This window comes from Panthera leo, chromosome B1 (genome assembly GCF_018350215.1).
Source record: "Panthera leo isolate Ple1 chromosome B1, P.leo_Ple1_pat1.1, whole genome shotgun sequence".
Classification (NCBI taxonomy): Eukaryota; Metazoa; Chordata; class Mammalia; order Carnivora; family Felidae; genus Panthera; species Panthera leo.
Window position 1 is genome coordinate 137,199,048 of NC_056682.1, and position 24,539 is coordinate 137,223,586.

The window sequence follows — 24,539 nt, forward strand, 5'->3', positions numbered from 1 at the left end:
TGACATTATATTGTTACATAGAACCAAGTAAATGGGTAAATCCTCTTGTGAAACCCAGTTTAGGTCTTGGTTCTGGAGGGTGCAGTTTCACCAACTCCCCAAAATTTGGGGAAACCTAGCAGTTTTGCCTTTCTGTAAAGTTCCATATCCTGTGTGGTATTACCTGCACCACATTTAGAACCTACAAGTGCCTATTGTTTCAGTTGTATTTTCATGTTAAATTCCATAAAGATAGTGGTTTATGTTTTCTTGGTATTTCCTAGAGTGCATGACATAACAAAAACTTTGCACATAGTAAACATTTAAAAAGATAAGCTTATGGGGGCACCATGGGTGGCTCAGTCAGTTAAGGGCCCGACTTCAGCTCAGGTCATGACCTTGTGATTCACGAGTTCGAGCCCTGCATCAGGCTCTGTGCTGACAGCTCAGAGCCTGGAGCTTGCTTCGGATTCGGTGTCCCCCTATTATCTCTCTGCCTCTACCCCACTCTCACTCTGTCTCTCTCTCTCAAAAATATATAAACATTAAAAAAAATAAGTTTATGTAAAAACCATAATCCTTATACAAAAATTACTGAGTATGAAGGATGAAGTTTGGTTCTGTGCTTCCTTCCTTACCTATATTTATTTGTATAAATAAATCAGATATTAACTGTATATTTGCTATGTACAAGGTATTGTAGGTACTGTAGGAGATACAAGACTGAGTAGATAGAGAACCACAGAACCTTCCTTGGAAGTATAGGAGAGGCATAACTTTGCATCTACCCTCCTAGGATTTTCACCTGGGCCTGAGAATTAAATTGACAAGACAAATTAACAGGAGAAAAGCATACAAATTTTTATGTATACCTGGGCCCTCATTGGGAAATGAAGATGCAAACAAATGGCAAAACCTAAGTGCTTATATACTAGGTTGAACAAAAAATGGCAGTTGTACCTAAAATATTTAAAGAGACTAAAGGGAGATAATTATCATTTAACAAGTCTCTTTGTATATATTTCTCTCAGCCTGACTCCCACCTCTGGTGATAAGAATGTTTCTTTCCCCCTGGAATAGACAGGGCAACTCTCACATGGGAGTTTCATCTCCTGCTTTTAGGAAGAAAAGAGGAGGTCAGAGGCACCTGGATGGCTCAGCCAGTTAAGCGTCCAACTCTTGATATCAGCTCAAGTCATGATCTTGTGGTTTGTGAGTTCCAACCCCCGAGTCAGGGTCCACGCTGACAGTGTAGAATCTGCTTGGGCTCCTCTCTCCCTCTCTCTCTCTCTCTCTCTCTCTCTCTCTCTCTCTCTCTCCCCCTCTCTCCCTCTCTCCCTCCCTCCCTCCCTCCCTCCCTCCCTCCCTCCCTCCCTCCCTCTCCCTTTCCCTCTCCCTCTCTCTGTCCCTCTCTCTCTCCCCCTCCCTCCATCTCTGTCTCTGTCTTTGTCTCTCTCTCTCTCTCTTTCTCTCTCTCTGTCCCTCCCCAGCTCATTCTTTTTCTCTCTCTCAAAATAAATAAATATTTAAAAAAAAAAAAAAAAGGCAGGTCAGGGTGCCTTTCTTTCCTGCTGTCTTTCAAGTAGTCTTTAGCTCCAAATAATCCTTATGCCAAATGGCATATTTTGGAGGGGCATATTCTGCCACCCTTTAAAACTTAGAGCCTAGGACAGAAGGTGAGGCAAATACATATAGCTAATAGTTGAGTCAAAAGAGGTCTATAGTGCTCGCTTAGGCAGCACATATGATAAAATTGGAACGATGCAGAGAAGATTAGCATGGCCCCTGTGCAAGGATGACACACAGATTCGTGAAGCTTCCACATTTTTGGAAGAAGAGAAAAAAAGAGATCTATGATATATTGAGGACATCTGAGGTGGGAGAGGTGACATTTGCCCAGGCCTTGAAGAGAAGTAACATTGAGTATGTAGAAGTTGGTGTAAACAAGTAGGTGAGAAATTATGGGGCACAGTAAATAGTACATTTTATCTAGAAGGTAGTAGGTAATAAGAATAGTAATTGAAGATCAAGTTCAGACAGTGGAGTATGGGATACTGTATCAGCTAACTTTATCCAGAGTGATAGATTTTAAGACCATAGTTCTTTCCGTTAGCAGGTTTTACAGTAAGTGCAAGTTTTGGCCTTATCCTTGTGGTTGAGAGTGACTTTGTTCATTTGTTCTTTTCTAGTTTGGAGGCAAACTGGTTACCTTTGAGAATGTCAGAATGCAGTCTCAGCAGGGAGCTGAGCAGCAGCAGCAGCCACGCCCTGTGTTCATTAGTCAGGTTGTAACAGAAAAGGAATTCCTCAGCCGATCGGACCAACTTCAGCAGGTTGTGCAGTCACAAGGATTTGTCAGTTATTGTCAGAAAAAAATTGATGCCTCTCAGACTGAGTTTGAAAAAAACGTATGGTCCTTTTTGAAGGTAAAGTTGGCATTAAAACTATTTCATTATCTGCAAATTTAACTATTCCCATTATATTCGAAATATGTCTTAATAAAGAAATTATTGCAAGATTGTGATTTCAGGAGCTTCTTGATGAAATTAACGAAACATGAAGAGCACACAACCATATTTTTATGTCAAGAGTTCTTCCTTCTCTGCTTTGAAAAGCCTAATATAAAGTACTTCTTTTAATAAGTAAAAAATGACATACTAGTTATATTTAAGTGAGAGAGACATAATGTTCAGCAGATCTATTTTAAAATTAATAACATAGAGTTTAGTATAATAGAAACATAGAATAATTTCTATAGTAGATCCAGTTAAGGAAAATGGGAAAAGAGGGAAAAGCTACAGGGGAGAGAGGTTGGAGGCATTTCTCATTCCTTTTACTGCATTGCATTTAAGACAATAGAAAATAGAGTTTTTAGTTGGTCATTTTGCCTCCAGTGGAATGTCTGTTTCTTAATACCGAATTTTCCAAAGAGATCTTGAATATAACAAGGTTAACTTCTAAAATTATAGAATTTCATATCTTGTAATTATGAATTTGGGGAGAGAGTTTTAGGACATTTGAGTGTTCCCCATAGTGTTGGGTTCTGCATGCATATAACCATTGGACGTGACTTAGTTTGTACTTAACAAAAATTATAGTTTAAACTTTGGAGTGCCTGGCTGGTTCTGTCAGCAGAGCATTTGACTCTTGATCTTGGGGTCATGAGTTCAAGCCCCACAGTAGGCATAGGGTTTACTTAAAAAATAAAAGTAAGCTTTATTCAACAAGGATAATTAATTACTGGTATACTTGATATTTAAAAAATATTTTGGAGATTCTTTTAGTAGTCTTCTATATAGTAGATATAGAAAACTTTCCTTGATACAGTAGACTTTATTTTTGATGATTTTTAATAATTCTACTTGGAATTTGATCAGTTAATTGAAAATTTAAATGCAGGTCTTTATTTCAAGACTATGTCTTTTTAAAGGTAAACTTTGAGGATGATTCTCGGGGAAAATACCTGGAACTTCTAGGATACAGAAAAGAAGACCTAGGAAAGAAGGTAAATTTCTGGGAAAGGTTAAAAGGCTGTGCTTATAAAAGTAAATATTTATGTAGCATAGGTGTTCTGTTTTATAAACTTCTACACAGATAACCTCAAATCATTCAATATATATTTAATAAGAATTTGTGTTTGGTTGCCAAAGTTCTAAATACATATTATTAAATATGTAACCTTACCTTGTACCTGGATTTAAAAGCTGCCAGAACCATCTATAATTCAAACTTGACTTAATGAGCTGTGTTGTATCAGGTAGAATTGGGCCTTGGAAGATAAGAGGCTCTGAACTTCAAACACTGGAAGTAACACTTAGATTTTAAGAGGGTATGTAACCAGTGGCCTTGGAGGAAAAGAAAAAGGGGAAACTGTTAGAGATCACCCCATGTTCACTACAGCTTAAGTAATAAAGAATAGAGTACTGTTTGAAGTTACCACAGTTTTCTACCCTCACTGTTTATGCCTTAGCCCACGTTCCCAAACTCTGTATTGAGTTGGTCCAGCTGACAAGTAAGTAGTAAATATTTTGGAACAAGGGCAATTTATTGTACTGAACCTGAATAAACAAAAGTCTGATTGATTAGCTTAATATTCAGCTTAATAATAATTGCTTAATAAAAAGATTCCCTTTTAAAAAGAGAAAGTCCTGGGGCACCTGGGTGGCTCAGTCAATTAATCGTCTGACTTCAGCTCAGGTTATGATCTCGTGAGTTCATGAGTTTGAGCCCCGCATCGGGCCCTGTGCTGACAGCGCAAAGCTGCTTTGGATCCTCTCTCTCCCTCTCTCTCTCTCTCTCTCTCTCCCTCCCTCCCTCCCTCTCTCTCTCTTAAAAATAAAACATTAAAAAAATAAATAAAAATAAAATAAATAAAAAGAAAGTCCTATTCCAGTTTTTCAGTCTTCTTCTCAAAGAGGGGCTTAATTATTATTCATTCCACAATATTGACATGAACAGCATGAAAAACACTCTGACTTTGAACACCTTGAAGGAAATATTTTAGATTCTTTGTGTAATTTGTATTAGCCCTTTGTTGTTCTTTCAGAGTGTCTAAAGTTTTCTATGGCATTGCAGAGTTGTTGCATATATGGTACAGCTTAGATACTACGCACTCTGAGCGATGCTGAGCACCATGAAGATTCGTGACCCTTCGATGTCACATCACAGCTCTGCCGCTTATTGGCTGTGTGTCTTTGCTCAATCCTTTAGATATTTTTTATATTTAATTTTATTATTAGTCTGAACTTCTTGGTGCTATAACTTGTAGGTTTGTAAGAGATTAATATGAAAGTTTTGGGGACGTCTGGGTGGCTTAGTCGGTTGAGTGTCCGACTTTGGCTCAGGTCATGATCTCACGGTCTATGGGTTCGAGCCCCACGTGGGGCTGTGTGCTGACAGCTCAGAGCCTGGAGCCTGCTTCAGATTCTGTGTCTCCCTCTCTCTCTGCCCCTCCCCCGCTCATGCTCTGTCTCTCTCTCTCTCTCTCTCTCTGTCAAAAATAAATAAACATTAAAAAAAAAAAAAAGTTTTGCTGAATGCCCGATAGCAAAAATGAAGAAATAGAACCTGTTTGTCAAAATACTTGTAATAGCAGTTCTTTCCATAGTGAGTGCCTGAAGAAATTTTTTTTAATTAATTATAGTTATTTAAAACAAAGTAAAAGAAAACATGCTTGTTTTGAGGTTAGGTTTGTGATCGAATAGCAGATTTTATTCTTTTAAACACACCATCCTTGATCTGAATTTTTGTGGATTTTGCCAATGAAAATGGAGAAAGAGGTGAGCATTTGTTACATGCACTGAAATAGAATTCCATGTAGTAGGTGAGTTGTTGTTTTTATTTCAGATTGCTTTGGCCTTGAACAAAGTGGATGAACCCGATGTGGTAAGAAGGCCTTTAAAAATAGCTACCTTCCAAAAATTTGGTTTAGGTCATAACAAAGAAGGAAATGTAATTTAAGACATGTGTCTTTTTTATTGCTTTACAGTGTAAAAATACATGCTGATTGTAGATATTTTAATAAGTGAATAACTATCATTTTAAAATAGTATAAGTTTAGCTGGTAGAGCATTCCTTTCTCTTGACAATATTTGAATTTTGCGAAAGAGGGCAAACAATATCAGTGGCTGCTCAGATACTTAAGGTTAAGATCTCTGTTCCCAAGGGACATTTGATGGGGGCTGGGGGGAGAGGGAGAAAGGAAAGTCTTAGCAGTCATGGCTCTTTGCTTTTCCTCTATTAGTGTTTCTTAAATAAATTTACTTAGTGTTGCTTCTTATGATTAAACTAGCTCTGAATTTTGTTGGTTTGGTCTTTTGTCTTGCTTGTTCACTAATATTCTTTTAATGCTACGTCCTTCAACTTCCTCTGTAATTGTTTTGTGTACCAAAGGCTCTTAAAGATTCTGACCAAGTAGCACAGAGTGATGGGGAGGAGAGCCCTGCTGCTGAAGAGCAGCTCTTGGGAGAGGTACTTATTTTTTTCCTTTTTAATTACATTGGTAAAGTATGTTATATTTGTTTATCTCACATTGAAATATGGAAAATTTGCTTGACTACTTGTCAGAATGAAATTGGGAGATGTTGTTTTCTTAGAGATTTTTGGGCTAGGAGTCTATTTACTAGTTTGACAGAACTGTCATCAGTGAAATCTTTAGTCCTCTGACCTAGCTTCTGGATTATATGTCTTAAAATTAACAGTTGACATGAGATTGACTTAATTCGGTCAGATGGATATCAGCATGTCACAATGAAAAGAGATGTTGCTCAGAAATCCACAATGCATTGCATATAAAGTTTATGTTTTTTCTTGACACATTAATATTTAGGACCTACGATCAGTGAGAAACAAAGGCTTCTAGATTAGTCTTGAACTTTGAATCCAGGTATAGAAATTTTCACTAGTTTGAACTGTCATGATTTTTTGATTGACATGATAAACGTGTCATGAGTTGTAGTTGACAATTTTTATAACCAGTTAAAAAGAGTCCTTGAACACAGAGTTGTATCATTAATTTTTTTCCTTTTGTTTTTCTGGGTTTTTTTTTTAACCACTATTAAATAATTCTGTACTTTTCTTGCTTTCTAATTATATTTCATCTTGGACAATTAATTAATCAACACGTTCTTGTTTCTCATCTCATCTTTGACTTTTTCATTGTTCTTTGTGGTATAGAGATACCTTGACTGGAATGTCTCTTACAATCCTTTGCTAAGTTACAAGAGTAATTCATCAGTAAATTTAGACTTTTACAAGAAAATTGTTAAAAAAAACAACTTTCCTTAGAAGTAGATCTTCTGACATTTATTTAATCTGAAAATAAAGAATATGTGTAAAATCTTAGTAAAACTTTGAACCAATTTTGGGACTACCTATACAGAATTGTAGGATACCTTGAAGAAATGTACTTTCATTTATGTACAACTAGACTAACTATGTATTATCAAATAGAAGGCCATTTGGAAATACACTTATGAATGAATAGATCAGAATAATATGCACATAACAAAACGATAGTCACCAATGTGTACTTTTGGAGTATTCAAAAAAAAGTTTAAGGAGATAGGACCATCTCCTTTACCTTGATGATGCTATTTGTTTATCAGACATAGTAGTTTACACATTGAAAATACTCAATATGTAATCAGCTGCTTTTTTCACCATTATTTACATTTCAGAAGTCAATAAATAGATTTTAGTTTTCTTAGAAGGCAAATTTGAAAAATTGTGAGTTAAAAAAAGGGTTTTTTTGTAAGTTAGTGAATATAATCAGATCAGTATCTGATTTATTTCTTAATAGGAATAATTTAAGCTCTAGAATGTTTTTGTTTTAAAGTTCTAAAATGCTTCCCTGTAATTAGGGAAAGAGTTAAGGTTTTAGCTATTTTTCTGTAATAGTATTAACTAATTAAGCATTGATGATGCTGTGCTGTGCTCTGCACTAAAATTCCCCAATCCAAAAATGCCCCTGACTTTGAATACTAGGTGTTTACATTCAGATGTATAGGTAACACACACAGAAGATAGCTATTTTATCTCCTGCAAGACAGCTATCTTTTTCTTTAAATTTTTCTCTATGATTTCTTTAATATATTTTATTTTTGTCTTCTTGTGACTTTTTATGCATAGAAGAGAAAGCATTTAAACTATTTGCCAGCAATATGCCTTCATTATGTTTCTTTTCTTCTAAAGAAAGAAAATATACTGATAAGTAGTTTCAGAAATTTATAACAGAACTGTGTGTATCTTTTTACCAGACCAACCTGCTATGGCAGGTATGACTAATTTAAGAGAATACAAAGTCTATAATTGAATTTGAGTATATTCATACAGTCTTTTATATAGCATTTGTATAAGGGCACCAAGTGATTTTTCTTTCATAACTGATTCAATTAAAACAAAAATACCTTATAAGTAAACCTAATGGACAGAAGTTTTTAGACATAGAAAATTTTAGATGTGTAGAAGCAGAGTTGTTTTAACAGTCTAAATATGGTAAAATTAAAAACACGTGTATTTTGCTTGTTTCAAACTCCTCTTATTTGAAGTAAAAACAAACATTCTTCAATAATTTCTGAGCTACCAGTAATGGATATGTACACTTATAGTTTGTTTAACATTATTCCTGATGACTTTGGATTTTATTTATGATTGTATAATGGGAGTTAATACTTAGGAAAGTCTTAGATCTGAGAACTTTTCTGGAATAACTGCTCATGTCATCTAGTCAGTAGGTGAATTATATATATATATAGTAAATATATAAATTTTGTTTTGCCAGTAAATTTCTCCACAGTTTCACTGTGGCTAAATTGCTGCCCTTTCCATCTTTTAGTGCATCAAAGAAGGAAAACAAGAATCTGAGTTTCTGCCACCAGCAGGAAGAACATTTAACATCTCCATCAGTGGTGGTAAGTACTTATTTCATTTTTATTTTTACCTATTTGAAAACAAATAGTCCCTAAATTTAAGTTACAAATGTTTTGTGACAAGTGGTGGAGGGTTGAAAAGAAGAACCCAGTTATTTAGTATATGTAATCAGGGGGCACCTGGGTGGCTCCATTGGTTAAGAATCTGACTTAGGCTCAAGTCATGATCTTGCGGTCCGTGAGTTCGAGCCCCACGTTGAGCTCTGTGCTGGAGAGCCTGGAGCCTGTTTCAGATTCTGTGTCTCCCTCTCTCTCTGACTCTCCCCCGTTCATGCTCTGTCTCCCTCTGTCTCAAAAATAAATAAAAGTTAAAAAAAAAAATTAGTATATGTAATCAGTCTCTTGGAGATAGATGTTCTGACATCAATGTAATAAAAACTGTGTAATGATCTCTATTATTCCAGTTTAAGCAATCTGAAAATGTGTTATTTTACCTGATTTTACTTACATGCATCTCAATATATTTCCATAGAAATTGATCCACTAGTAATATTCAGAAATTAGCATTGTTTTCTCCTTTGTGTGTGCATGTAAAAGTTGATATGTATAAGATTTTTTCTTTTAACAAAACCTTTTATTAACTTGGGTGTATTTCCTTATTGCAGATATTGATGGTTTAATTACTCAGGCTTTGCTGACGGGTAACTTTGAGAGTGCTGTTGACCTTTGTTTACATGATAACCGCATGGCTGATGCCATTATATTGGCCATAGCAGGTGGACAAGAACTCTTGGCTCGAACCCAGAAAAAATACTTTGCAAAATCCCAAAGCAAAATTACCAGGGTATGTTGTTTTAAAAATAAACTATAACACTGTTCTGAGTATAAAAGCAATACATTCTTAGAATAGATAATTGATATGCAGAAAACAGTTAAAAAACTAAAACAAAGCACTCATAGTTCCTTGAACCAGAAATAGTTATTATTGATAGTTTGGCGTTGTTATTTTTATTTTTTGTACTTTATGTATATAATTTTTTAATGAAAAGTACTTTTCATATTTTTATTGTAGAAAAGTTAGAACATAGAAAAATTTAAAGGTAAATATTTTAATTTTTAAATTCTAATTCTTCCATCAAATTGGAGTATTTAGGATGATTGGATAGTTATCCAATTGTATTTGTGAGACGAGGTGAGCCTAGGGTCTTCCTACTCTGCCGCCATCTTCCTCTTTCTCGACCTTGATGAAGTTAATTCTGACTTCATATCTCACGTGTACTCAAAACATTTTTTCTTATCCATCAGAGCAGGTCATGCCTTCCTGTTAATGTTTTGATAATACCCTATACTTTTCCTTCTCAGCATATTTTTTTAAGTTTATTTATTTATTTTTAAGTAATCTCTACACCGAACATGGGGTTTGAACTCACTACGCCAAGATCAAGAGTCGCATGCTCCTCCAGCTGAGTCAGCCTGGCACCCCTCCTTCTCAGCATATTTACATTACAAAAAATGTTTGTGTGATGGGACTTGTTTGTTTTTTGTTTTTTTTTTTTTTTTTTTTGAGGAAAAATAATAACCATCTTTTTTATGTCTGTTGGTTCAGGGATATTCTTCACTTTGTTGCTGCTTTATTCTGCATGAAATACTGTGAATAGTAGGTTTAAAAGATATGATTCATTGGCCAGAGGTAATTTTTCTAATATACCAGAGATTTTTAATTCTCCTTTATTTTCCTTTCTTAAGCTAATTACTGCAGTGGTGATGAAGAACTGGAAAGAAATTGTTGAGTCTTGTGACCTTAAAAATTGGAGAGAGGCTTTAGCTGCTGTATTGACTTATGCTAAACCAGATGAGTTTTCAGCCCTTTGTGGTAAGAAAATGAGCCTTATATTTATACAACGTATATGGCATCGTATATTTTATATAAAATTAGTAATATATTATTAGAAATGTTTGCAAAGCAGCTAATCATAGATAAGAAAAAGAAGTTCCCATTTGGATACTTTTGTTAGAATTATTAACATTACTTCTCCATATCTAGTCATTACTTTTAATAATATTTCTTAACAGTTTTGGTTTCCAGCAGACCGGACCTAGAGTCTTGCCTCTGCCACTTACTAGTTGTATGACCTCGGAAAAATCACTTTCTAAGCCTTAGTTAGTCTATTATATGTAAAATTACACATAATTAGCTTTCAATTAATAAATATTAACTGGATAAAATTAGTAATTATAACATTTGATTGGAAATTATAAATTACTGTTAAAGGCTGTGACTAGACTGGTAGCTAAGGAATGATACTCCTTACTTGTAAGAACAGAAGCTTCAGAGTGCTAGTATCAGAACAACCAACCATTTGCTACCTTGAAAGTATTATGAGAATATGAAAGTTGTAAGATATTAACTTTATTATCATAAGTGATTTATTATAGTCCTACCTACCATTGATGTTCATTTCAAATGTGCCATATTTCATCTATTTACACAAATATCTGACATGTTGAAATGGAGTTAAATGTTCATTAGGATTTTTCTGTTCAAATGTCCTTTCCATTTATTATTTTTTAATGTAATTCAGGGAAATTCATTCTGCAACTAGGTATATAGAATCTTGAGAAGTCATTCCTTACATACAATTTGTCATGCACTTCCATTCATTTAATAAATAAATACTTACTGAGCATTTACATAACTGATTTTGTTTCTATCTGCTACTCATTGGTTGTGAAGTTTAATTCATACTTCTGAAAATATTATTGGCTTACTTACGACTTCATGTTCAGATTGCCTTGAGTATAATCTTACTTTGTTTTCCTCTTGATCGGTAGATCTTTTGGGAACCAGGCTTGAAAGTGAAGGTGATATCCTCCTGCAGACTCAGGCATGTCTCTGCTATATCTGTGCAGGGAATGTAGAGAAACTAGTTGCATGTTGGACTAAAGCTCAAGATGGAAGCAGTCCTTTGTCCCTTCAGGTTAGTATCTTTGAAACAAGGGGTGCTTACTTTCTAGTGTTGTCTTTCACCCTACTTCTATTCTAGAAATTGACTTGTTCCAGAAGTTCATTGCTTTCACCTTAGTTACCTATGTTTTAGAAGTTCTTTTGCTGGATAACTTATGTGTATTTGTAGCATATTTGGCGGGGCAAAGTATGAGATGATGGGATAGTAAAATGGAGTTGCAACTGCTTGTGAAATCAAGGTTGTGATTTGGTAGTTTATTGGAAGAAGCAGGTGGCAAGAGCATGAAAACAGTCCTAGAGTGTACGTCTTTTCCCCCATGCTTCTCTCCCTGCCTCTGGTGACCCTATCTGCCTTGGGCAAGGAAAGAGGCAATGTGGGGTAAGGAATGGGAGACCTTCCCAGTACCAATAGAGAATCTTAATCGTCATGATTAAGGGAAAATGAAAGTAAGAGGTAAATGGAATCCTATGTAGCACTGAAACCTGGACAAGAGGGGGAGTAAAAAATATGGGGACTATTTTCAGGCATGGAGTAACTGTATACAGTATTTAGATTTTTTTTTCTAAGCATTTAATCAGAGTCTCATAATATTTCATTCAGGTATTTCTTTTTCGCTCTGGAAAGAGATTTTCTCAGTACAGTTGTAACTTTAAAGATCACTTTATTAAAACTGAAAATCTGGTAGGAAATCACTGTTTTCCTAAGTGCTTTTGAGAGAAAGCACACTTGTTTTACACTTCTGGATCTGTGTACTTTTGAAGGGCCGATAGGTAGGATATTCTTGTGCTTTATACTTGAGGCTTCCCATTGTTGAAATAATTGGTATTGAAGAGCAATGTGAAAAATTTGGGGTTGAAATAGTAAGCTCATTGGAGGTCACCTCTTAGTAGTAGTGTTTTTATAGTATAGGTAGTATGATGTTTTCAGTCAGTTTCTTCTATACCTGCTGGAACCCAGTTTCTGCCTTTGGACATTTATCTGCTGATCACTTTCACTTTGGATGCTTGCCTACTTTAAGCTCACAAGACAAGTATCTGGCACTTTAAGGATATTTAGGAGAAGGAAATAACCTATGCCCTAACCATGATAAGGTACTTTCTTCCTCCTTACTTTTTCAGTTTACGTGAATGGTGGACAGCTGTTGCAGAAGTTTTTGAGAGAGAGGATAATAAGATATACTTTTAGGAGGTTTTAGAAATCTTAGTATCTCTTCATTCCTGCTCTCTTGCATACACATCTTGGTAATTTTGTTTGCTTGCCCTTCTCTCTCCCTTCTTTTCCTCACTTAGGATCTTATTGAGAAAGTTGTCATCCTGCGAAAAGCTGTACAACTCACCCAAGCCATGGACACCAATACTGTAGGAGTTCTTTTGGCTGAGAAGATGAGTCAGTATGCTAATTTGTTGGCAGCCCAAGGCAGTATTGCTGCAGCCTTGGCTTTTCTTCCCGAAAACACCAACCAGGTAATTAGAATTGACCATTTCTCTTCTTTTAATGTGTGAATAAGGTGAGTCCGGTGGGTAGCACTTAGTGTTAAACATAAGAATATTGGTAAGTAGAATGTTTTGGAACAATTGAATTTCTGTCATCTGACCATAAGTGAATGTTACTGACAATTATTCAAGCATCATTTTAGGTGTACCCAGACGGTATTGGAGAGATAGGATGCTCTTGTAGTACGATAGATCCCTTTGTACTGATGGGCATAGTATTTGAGGGAAAAAATGGAAAAGGACCAACTTCTAATTTCTTGAGCCAAATGCTGATTCTTTGTACATAGTTCTTTGTAGGAATCTTCTGTGTTAGAAAGCTATGAATATTAATACTTAAATAATTGGGGTTGTAGTTTTAAAATTCCCACAAATGCTAGACATAGACATAGATATTAGTGAAGAAGTTCATTCTGTATACCATTTCAGTCTGATACTGTCTGCAGACAAGTACATTTTTAAAATACTCAAGGCAGGGAGAATGACATTTCTGATTTATTATTTGGTATGCATTAAATTGGGCTTTTTCAATGCAATGGAATTAAGTAAGTGACTGACAAAATAATGATGGACACGATTGCCAAGATTCTTTTCCTAAGGGAGTTTTCCAAAAGTGATACATAACTATGATAGAGGTAGTAGTGCAGTGGAATCACAGAAGAGGGCAACCTAAATTTAATAATGAAGCATGGGTAGAAATCAGGGAGAGGTTTGAGGACAGTTATCCACAAGTAGGATGTTTGTATCTATATTGTGTGTGTGACAGAGCTTAATTTTGAGCCTTGAAGATATTTTCTTGTTTCTATGTTTTTTATTATAAACTTTATTTTGTTTTTGATGGATTTTTTTAATTGTTTTCAGTATTTTGTCTCTTGTAGGGAATTATCAGTAAATTTCATTGAGTAGTTTCATTGAGTAAAAACACTTAAGTCTATGTTCCAGCATTATGGAGGTTTGACTCTAGTTGGTTTTGAAACACATTTACATGTTGTATCTTTCGATTTTATCTGTGAGAATATTAGGTAGAATAGAAATAGACTTTATGATGACCTTGGCATAATTATTTTATGACTTTTTAAACACCCCTTTAATAGTGAGTTATAAGACCCTTTAAGACTAACTTAATCTAAGACCTTTAGATCTTGTAGCCTCAGTATTAAACTCTTTATCTTCAATACCATTTATAACCACATACATTTTTTCTTTTTTTTTTCTTTTTTTTAAAGCTTATTTATTTTGCGAGAGAGTGTGTGCATGCACACAAGCAGGAGAGGGGCAGAAAGAGAGCGAGAGAGAAAATCCCAAGCAGGCTCGGCACTGTCAGTGTAGAGCCCAACGCAAGGCTTGAACTCACAAACTGTGAGATCATGACCTGAGCCAAAGTCAGATGATTGACCGACTGAGCTGACCAGGCACCCCTAACCACATACATTTTCTGTATATTATTCTTCATGTTTCCTTTGGACTTTTAAAGAACATTCTCTATGTAAAAATAAACAATTTTGAAGTTGCTGTCTTCTATATATTTCAGTAGACCCTTAGTATTTTCTGGGGAACATGTCCTGAGACTTTGTGATATCATTATAGTATCTAACCTTCCTCCCTAATAGTATACCTAACAGTTTAAATGACAGCTTTAAACCTTTAGTGAATTTATAGTAATGTATGACTTTTTAAAGTTACTAAAATCAGTTCTTGCTGAAATATTTTAACATTACCTTTTTGTTGTTGTTTGTTAATATCTGGAACATGTATGCGGTCAACTCATACTTATTGTAGATCTGTATAATTGTAGATCTGTGTAAGCTACCATGAGTATGACATCTTACTCTTTTATTTCCAACATCTCTCTCTCTTTTTTTTTTTTAATTAATTTTCCTTCCTTTCTTAGGTCACCATTTTCTTTCATCACATCGTCAGCAGTTGATTCTTTTGGGGACCTTTTTTCCCTATAAAGAAATGAAGTTGTATTTTTTTAAACTACTTTTGTGATTTGTGAAAATTACTCAACTATAAGAAAATACAAAAGAGCAGAGATGATGAGTGGCATTGATCTTACATACTACTGTGTGGTGGGCATAATTCAAATCCTTGCCTCAGTTAAATGATATATCATGGGCCTTTGGTATCAGTCTTGAGTATTAGAAGCCATGATGTTAAACCCTCTTGTGCTAGGATCTATTATATAGGAAACAGCATATGAACAAGGAGCATATGACCGATAAAGCTTACTTTAAGAAAAGCAACATGCTGTCATATAGTTCAGTAAGTTCTAACATTCTGCTTTATTTTCTTCCATTGCTTGTTATAGCCAAATATTGTGCAGCTTCGTGACAGACTTTGTAGAGCACAAGGACAGCCTGTACCAGGACAGGAATCATCTAAAATTCCTTATGAGAGACAGCAGCTGCCTAAGGGCAGGCCTGGACCAATGGCTGGCCACACACAGATGTCAAGAGTTCCAGCTCAACAATATTATCCCCATGTGAGTGATATGGTCCAGATTAAGTAGGAACATTTATATATTTCTGTTCAAAAATTTGTTGGGTAAGAGACCTTAATCTGCTATGATAAGTCTAGTTGTCTAGTTAGACAACATAATGTTTTAATAGTTTTTCTTTTTGTATTCTTGAAAGTGATGGTCTGTTCTTTTTATTTTTATTTTTTATTTTTTTTAAGTTATTTATTTATTTTTTTAAGTAATCTCTGCACCAAACGTGGGTGGGGCTCAAACTCACCACTCCGAGATCTAGAGTCACATGCTCTTTCCATTGAGCCAGCCAGGTGCCCCTGGTCTGCTTTTTTTTTTTTAATTATCACTTTAATCTGGTCAAACAGATTATATTTTAGATATAAATTAATTTAAGCTCTCTGGGGAGATTTTTTATTTCCCCATCATTCAAACTACCCATACACATGTACATCTGTTCTTGAAACTGCTTCAACTTGATTCATCTGACAAGCTGTAAGTAAAGTAGTGGGAACAATTTGTGGGTGATTTGGTTAATACTATGAAATATTTTTTAGAAAAGGTACTCTTATTTTGAGTATTTTATTCTGAACCATTATTACAGGTTTACTGTGTCTCTTGTATCAACACAGTATTCAGAACATACTTTTTTTGGATAACTTGGATATTAGTGAATGACCAAAGGTGTATGAAATTGTAGGTCATGGGGATTATAAAGATGATTAGATATTTTTAAGTAAGTAAGTAAGTAAATTACAACATTTAGTGGCATAAAATGTGGCATTTTACTGTCTTTTACTATTTCATACAGAAACTTATATTTCCGGACCCGCAGATAACCTTCATGTTCTTGAATGAAAAGTACATTTTCATAAGTAATAAATGGTCTTGATTGATAACAAAGTTAGCAGATCCTCTCCCCATTTTAAAATACATCAGATTACTGATAGAATTGACAAGGTCTTTTTTATAATCTATTGCAACAAAAGTAAATATAAAATCATGGAAAGCTAAAAAAAAGATCAATTAGTGCTCTTTTGTCTATTGCACTTTTGATTAATACTTAATCAGGAATAGATCACATTTGGATTTAACTGTAACTATCTAGAGTATTCTCTGTTTTTTATTTTTTTCCTTTATTTGATAATTTATTGAGAGCTTTTCTATGAGTGCCTGTCTTTATTCTGTCTGTTGATACATTGGTAAACAAAGCAGATTAAGTTTCCCACTATTATGAAGACTTTACTAGTTTGAGAAAAGTCTATGACATAGGTAGGGCAAAGCAGGCAGTGACTGGAAGAACTAAGAGGCACAGACATCAAGTGACAAGCCAGAGTTTTAAGACAGAGCTTGAATTTCTTAATATCGCCTGGCCAACTTGATATTAGAACTCCCAAGCATCTTTTGTTCAATCATGCTATCTTGAAGGGTACTGAGGTGAGACACCCTCTACTTTGGGAAAAGAGAATATTTACTCTCTATGTCCTTGAGTTTATCTGTCTTTCTGGGAAGATATAAAAACACTGAAAGACTTTCATTGTACTTTGACTTAGCAGTCTAATACTTTAACAAAAGAAAAACAAATTCAGAAACTAAGCAGTGATTTTCTTTTTTCTTTTTTTTGTTTTTTTGTTTTTTTGTTTATTTTGAGAGAGAGAGAGAGAGAGTATGTGTGCACACGGGAGCAGGGAAGGGGCAAAAAGAGAGAGGGAGAGAGAGAGAATCCTAAGCCATGCCCAGTGCAGAGCCCAACATGGGGCTTGATCTTACAACTGTGAGATCATGACCTGAGCTAAAATCAAGAGTTAGACGCTTAACTCACTGAGCCACCCAGACACCCCAAGCACTGATTTTCTTGATTAAAGCTTATCATGTACCAAATGAGGACAGCAGCTTGCGGTTTTAAAGGAATGTTTACAGGAAGGGGTAAAAGGGTGAGAGGGAGGCCAGATTAGTAGGAGTTCCACTTCCACTTGGAATTTCTATGAAGATTTACTTGACCAGAAAGATTTTGGTGGCTTAAAAAATTTGTTTTGAAAATCTTAGGACTCCAGGGTAAGCAACATGGTGTAGTATAGCAAACACTGGCCTGGAAATCAGGAGGCCTGGATTCAGTCCTAGGTCTGTCACCAGCTAGTTGTATTGACCTTAGGAAGCCCCTTCATTTCTCTAGGTGTTGGTTTTCTCAGTGGTCATGGGTGGGGATTAGACTGATTGATCTCTAATATCCTTTGATTATATGTTTCTAAGCCTGATATGGGACTAATACGATTTTTGCAGCTCTAATAAAATCCAGAAAAGGGAACTTGTAGCAATATGCTTACAGATCTAATAGTAGCATGAATACTATTAATGCTTCAAAATCACTTTTCTACTCAATTACCTTTTTTCCTCCAATATCTTCTTTCCTTACCTACTTACAGGAACTAGCTTTTCCCCTTATTCTTGACACTTGAATGCTACTTTTTTTTATGCTTTGATTTAGGTTTTCATGTTGATTTTTCTACTGCCTCCCTCTCCCTGTTTTGTTGTGAATGTTTTTTCTTTTGGAATCCCAGCTACCTTGAAAGCAATTGCCTGACTAACATATGCTATCTTGCTACTCTTATTTTTTGCTATGCATCTGGCTGTTAATGCCTTCTGGGTGTTTTTTTTTTTTTTCTTCTTTTAACATTTTTATTTTTTATTTTCTGTGATTGGTATTTCTTTGTTCAATTCAGGTTAGAATTGCCCCTACTGTCACTACCTGGAGTAACAAAACTCCTACCGCCCTTCCCAGCCATCCACCTGCAGCCTCTCCCTCTGACACACAGGTATATCCTTCATTATTCATCTTTGAGCAGAATTCTGCTCACTTAAATATATATATAGTTAAATATTCTCTACCCCGCTTTTCTTAATTTCCCCTTCCCCCATTTGTCCGCCTGCTTATTGCATTTTAATGCTTTAGGATGCAAGAAGTTTCTGGACAATTAGTTTATTTTCTTCTCCCCCTCCTTTTGCAGTTCTAAATTGACCTCAGCTAGAAAAATATCAACTGAAGTTCTAACGATGGTTTAAATCTGATTTCACTGAAGATTTTCTTTTTTCTTTCTTCTTTGTTTTTGAGCATTGCAGAAATTGAAGAGAAACGAAAGTTCCCTTGTGGCATTTATACTTATATTTCCAAAGTGTGGATGGAATTTAGTAGAGATGGAAAATCCTGGTGACTTATTATAAATATCATTGACGCTGTTTTGTGAAGTTATTAGCATCTGTTGCCATTTATTGCAATTAATACTTTAGACCTGTCTGATCTTTAAATCACTTAGAATGTGTTGCTCAGAAAATGTGTTCTAAAGAAGACAGAATGTGCAAATGCAGTGTTTCTTACACAGTAAAGTTAAAAAAAAAATAAACAGTTCCATTTCAGAGATTATAAATCCATCTGGTAAGATTTTTGGTTCCAAATGTAATCCTCCTTTTTATCATATTCTCATTTCCTAGGGAGAAAATCCTCCACCTCCAGGTTTCATAATGCACGGAAATGTTAATCCAAATGCGACCACAGCTCAGCTTCCCACATCTCCAGGTCACATGCACACCCAGGTACCACCTTATCCACAGCCACAGCGTAAGTAGTGTGACCCTGAAGTCCTTGCACAACAGCATGTCTTACCTAATGTAGTAACATTTTGCTTTAAAGCTCCAAACCCATGATCAAATCAGTTTTAACAAGTAAAGAAAGAACTGTGTAGGACTTGAGAGGGAGAAACACAGTTTCCCTAGGTGACATCCCTGATTAGCATGCTTGGAAACAGCCTCCTATGTCAGTCCATTCAGAACAGTTGGCTCCTGTTCCTGAGCAATTACTAAGAACAGTGAATTGTCCCATGATTTTGGTATTAAAAAACAGAATTTTTGAAATGATTTTGTTATATATTCTTTCCTTTCAGCAAGATGACACAAACCATTTTTGGAAAAATGGTTCCAAGGGACATTTCAATATCCAATATCTCCCCTGCCCCCATGTACAACCTGCTTGACTATCAACAGCCTGCACCCCAGTAGAACATTTGTTATAGTAGTGAATCTGCATTGACACGTCATTATCGCCCAAAGTCCATAGTTTACTTTAGTGTTCTCTCTTGGTGTTGAACATTCTATGAATTTCGACAAATGTATGGTAATAACATGTACCCACCATTGGCTTTTGTTTTTTAGAAAATATTTGCACTTATAAAGTAAAATATCACCACTATTTTAAAATTTACATGAAGAGAAAAAAAAAATCTCCAAGCAGAAAATTATATGATTAAACAACTATTACAAAAGCAAGAGGCCACTGCCTAGTAAGAACTAATCTTAATAAGCATGTTCTATGCTAAAGTGGATATTCTTACTTAACATGAATACAGATTTGACACAATTTTTCACTCATGAAAATGCTGTCTTCAGAGTAGAACAAGTACAGTTCTAGTAGATTCACTCTGTAGAGGTCCATACCTACCCTTGGTCATGAAAAATGTGGTAATATTCTCTAATCTGGGCTCAGGTCTTTGCATCAAAACATTAGTTGGCTGCCTGAATGCTTACTAACCAACTGTGTATAGTATATGAAATACTATGTAGTGATTGTTTTGTCAGGGATCTTAGAGAGTTGGCTGTTAATCTGGAACTAAGCTCAAAATCACAATGTGAGTAGCTGATTAGTTTACTAGATGTTGGAGAAGGTATTTGATTCATAACAATAGTGCTTACCCTACAATTCTTCCGGTGGAGGAGATGTTGAGCCTCCAGCAAAGTCCCTGTAATTTACTGTAACGGGGAGTGCTTGGGACGTGTAATTCCTGCATGGTTCCATCTGGTGGCTAGTCGGTGTCACTGCAGTCTTTTCTCAGGCACAGGAAGTCTGAGAAAAGGGTCGGTCTTTCAGTGTTTGGGTTTGATGATTGAAAGATTTTCATAGCCAGAAGCAGTCTGGAGATGGCATATTTCACATATTGATCCAATGGGTATATTTTAGTATATTTAAGGGTATCCAAGTCATCAAAAGCATAACATATAAGGGTTAATATTTGGTGGTAGCTTATTGTTCTAATAATAATGACAAAAATAATTTCCATAGAATGAGACAACTGGTTTTTTGTTGCTGTCAATAAACTTATAACTAATTAAAATTTCTGTTTCTTCTCCTTGGTGTAGCTTATCAACCAGCCCAGCAGTATTCCTTCGGAACAGGGGGGTCAACAATGTATCGACCTCAGCAGCCCGTTGCTCCTTCTGCTTCAAACGCTTACCCTAACACCCCTTACATGTCTTCTGCTTCTTCCTATTCTGGGCCGTCTCAGCTGTACGCAACACAGCCCCAGGCCTCTCCACCTACCTCCAGCTCTGCTGCTTCTTTCCCTCCTCCCCCTTCCTCTGGAGCATCCTTCCAGCATGGCGGACCAGGAGCTCCACCATCATCTTCAGCTTATGCACTGCCTCCTGGAACAACAGGTACACTGCCTGCTGCCAGTGAGCTGCCTGCGTCGCAAAGAACAGGTCTGCGCTTGAAAGGGATTTGGTTTGGCTCCCTCCTTTATTTTTTCATGAACACGTGGGTGGATGGAGGGGAATTATGTCTGACTCTTTGTAAACTGAGTAATCTGAGGTGTTGAGTTTTTATAACAAATTCTGAAACTATTTCTAAAAGTGTGATCGTCCCGTAATGAACTTTAGTTGCTAAATGAGGAAAACTTTAGAGCTTCAAAAGGGTAAGAGTATATAATCTGCCACTAAGCTTAAAATAAGTGGTAAGAAATTAATTGGCAAGATAAGTGGTGTTTGGAACTAGGTTTAATTGACACTAATTTCTTTAGAGCCAAACTTTGCTCTGTTCTTATTGAGAAGTTTAGCATTTTTTAAATTATTTGTGCCTTAAGCCCATTCATGGAGATTAAACATGGTGATTGTATATAATTTTATAGTTACGTTTATTTATAAAGATGAGGGATCTGGATATGCTTATCTAAAGGAAAAAAGTGAGAGAACACAACTCTGACAGAGGATCTCTAATGAGAGAGCAGAAAAGTAGAAAGTCTGTGGACAGTAGTGCAGCGATTCTTCATTAGGGCAGCACCACCCTCAGACAGTTTAGGAATTTCAAGGATTCGATAGATAGTCTAACAGTGTAGTCATGCCTGAAGTTTTCTAATGAAAACCATAATCTTAAATTATTATTATTATAATGAGATACACGTTTTCTAAATTCTTATCTCATTTTATAATTAGAGCATTACATTAATTTTTTATGGGGAGGTTTTATTATCTGGTTTTCATTTTGGCCCCTAGCAAAAGGGGCCTCAAAGGCATGTGTTATAAAAAGGGATCGATGAATCAGGGTTAGGAACCACTAACCATACTGGTTAAGAATGCAGGCTTTGGAATTCAATCTCCTGGGTTTGTACCCCAGCTTTGGGTAAGTTACTTAAACTTCTTCAAGCCTCCATTTCCTCAGAATGAATATTAATACCTGCTCATAAGCTCATGAAGAAGATTGAATGCATTAATACATTAAAGCATTTGGGGATAGTGACTGTAAAGTTGGCTGTGATTACACAAAACCTGACTCAAAATTAGAGCTCTGTGCCTTTTAGTATTTGAAAATAGTTTCCCTTTTAGATTATAACCGATGTTTTTGAACTAAAGGAACAAAGAGATGAATGAATCTTGCTTTGCTCCTAATACTTTAGTTGCTCCTGGGGCGTCCAGTATGTATGTGTGTGTGTGTGTATATATATTTTAAGCAGTAGCTGTAATTACTGAAAACAATTATAAAATAGGATCTATTGAAGAAATATTCTATTCTAACAAAGTCTCATGAATGCAGAATTATATACCTATCACCTTTCTTCTCTGATATATAAAGGCCAGAGTACCAAAAATCTCACACATACATGCATGCACACGTGTGCGTGCGCGCGCGCACACACACACACACACACACAAATATCTCTATCACCCTTTACTGCACAAATAAAATTTCTGTAACTTTCAATATAAATAGTTCAGTAGATTGATATTTTAGAGAGGAGTGCTAATTCAGTTGTAGAGTTCAAAAATTACCTTCTGAAACCTCAATAGTGAAGATAGTATCTATTCTGAATAGTTGGGTAATAGAGTTCTTGGTTGAAAGATGAGTTCCAGAAAATTCCCACTTTAAAGTGGTGCAGGGAAATAGAGAGGTGAGTCATCATTTACTGAACATACACTGGACATGTACCATCATTTGCCATATATTTTCTTATTTAATTATCAGAGCCATGAGAAAGAGAAATAAGGTTTTTTTAATTGACATGAGGAAACTTGGTTTCCTAGGAGTTAAACTCATGGTTGCATGATGATAGTCTCCAAGTTGAGATACAAACCCAGGTCTCTCAGTCTATAAAGCCTAATAAGTTCATTCTTCTTTACCAGATGGTCTAGTCGTGATATAAGTCATAGAAGTAGTTATCAATGTTAGAATTACAAAAATCCTATAACAACACTGTTTTAGGTATTTTGTTACTTCATCATCTAAGTTAAATATTTGCATGGGTATTCTTAAGCAAAAGTGTATTTGGCCTTGAGATAAAGTCTTTGCTTATATACAAAGTAACAGAATGTTCTAACCTGGCTGAGAAACAGAGTGACTAATAGGAAGAAGAAGCAAACATTTTTCAGTATTCAGCATGTTCTAAGCCAGCTGCTTTGTTACCTCTTGCCTGTTAATAGTCCCCTGTATTTTACCATATTTTATTTTTTGATTTCCTAAAAATGTTGTTTACGGTGTACAAATAATTGTGAATGAAAATTTTCTCTTCTTTTTTATGTGTCTCATATCATATGGTTCTCTATCGGACTTGGGAATTCCATTTGTCCAGTGGATAATTTTGACAGACACTAGGGTTTGCAAGACCTGTAACTGTTCGTGAGCCTCCAAATTATGCCTGAGGCTCAGAGAAACTAATGTTGCAAATACCAGAACATTCATTGAGTAAATTCTTAATGGGTACTTGTTTGGTCTATAATCCGAATTATTCCAAGCACAGGTAGGGAGACAGAAGTGAACAGTACATTTCTAGTGAACATCACATAGCTTTGCTGTAAGTTGGAACAGAACATTTATATTTGGCCCAAATTTTGGAAAGCTTTATGCCAGGGCAAGAAATTGATAGTTCATACAGTAGGCAGAAAAGTTCACGAAGGAGTTTGAACTGCTGAAAGGCATGGTTTTACTCTCTAGAATAATTAGGATACTGTCTATGACTTTTTCCCCGTCCTGATTTAATCTGTGCTTATTACTGAAGGAGAGCACTTTCAAATATGAAGGCCTTAGAATTTTACTCAAAAAATTATTTTCTGATAAAATGACCTTCAGGCTGTCATGAAACTGTCTTTGAGTAAACATTATTGATTTTATTAAACCATGGAAAATTTAATTTAGGTATATAGTCTCATGCTTTGTCACATAGAAGTCTTGAAGGGGCATAATGTTACATATTTTCATAGAACAGTGTTCTGAAAAATTTTTTTTAATTTTCGTAAATATTCCTTACTCAAATTATAAGTACTTGTTTTGTCTTGTGTCATTGGAAAATGACCTCAAGGATTCATATCTTTCTAAACTTTAATTTTTAATTTCATGACCCTCTTGTTTTTAATGTGACATGCTAGGCTTATAGGGGAAATGGGGGGTTGAGAAGGATGCTCTGTTCTTTCTCAAATTGTCTGTTAGCCAGAATTCTTCATATCACTGCACTAATAAAGAATCCACTGAAAAGTATCTTAGCCAGTGCATAGCACATTTTGCTTCTGCTGGAATACCTAAGAACGTTCCAAGTGAGAAGTGGGATTCAAGTAAAGATGCTACTCAGCTGCACTCCTGTATATGTGGGACCATGTGGTTCCTTCTTCCTTCCCCAAAGATACTGGAGAACTAAACCCTACACTAAAGTGGATAAGGATCTCCAGTAACATGCCATATTCAATTTTTAAATTAATTTTCCCTTGATTTTTATTAATTTTTCACTGTAGGATTTTTAAAGACTCAAAATATTATAAAGAATAAAATTTAAATTATCTATAATTCTACTGCCCAAATACCACCAGTGATAATATAGATTTATTTATTCTTTTTGTACACATATATACATATATCTATGTATGTCTATATGCATCTATTAAAAATATTTTTAATGTGGTAAATATACTAACATAAAATTTACCATTTTAACCATTTTTATGTGTATAGTTCAGTGAC

General features: G+C 35.4%; 1 protein-coding gene and 1 non-coding gene across 18 annotated transcripts in view; both read left to right on the top strand.

Annotated features, from left to right (window-relative positions):
* SEC31A (SEC31 homolog A, COPII coat complex component) overlaps positions 1-24,539 on the top strand; it is a 71,210-nt gene that overhangs the window by 30,785 nt on the left and 15,886 nt on the right. For 9 of the 17 annotated variants that reach the window (XM_042936045.1, XM_042936054.1, XM_042936047.1 and 6 more), the window contains 12 exons: positions 2,169-2,405; positions 3,410-3,484; positions 5,326-5,364; positions 5,872-5,949; positions 8,315-8,390; positions 9,014-9,192; positions 10,095-10,221; positions 11,181-11,326; positions 12,604-12,777; positions 15,116-15,289; positions 18,761-18,887; positions 20,459-20,800. In XM_042936045.1, coding sequence (XP_042791979.1) covers positions 2,169-2,405; positions 3,410-3,484; positions 5,326-5,364; positions 5,872-5,949; positions 8,315-8,390; positions 9,014-9,192; positions 10,095-10,221; positions 11,181-11,326; positions 12,604-12,777; positions 15,116-15,289; positions 18,761-18,887; positions 20,459-20,800 — 1,774 coding nt within the window. The remainder of the gene's footprint in view (positions 1-2,168; positions 2,406-3,409; positions 3,485-5,325; positions 5,365-5,871; positions 5,950-8,314; positions 8,391-9,013; positions 9,193-10,094; positions 10,222-11,180; positions 11,327-12,603; positions 12,778-15,115; positions 15,290-18,760; positions 18,888-20,458; positions 20,801-24,539) is intronic. The other 8 variants (XM_042936058.1, XM_042936059.1, XM_042936057.1 and 5 more) reach the window with 7 other exon arrangements.
* Positions 1,703-1,809, top strand: LOC122218746. The gene has a single exon (XR_006202078.1). It is a non-coding gene; the product is annotated as a U6 spliceosomal RNA (small nuclear RNA).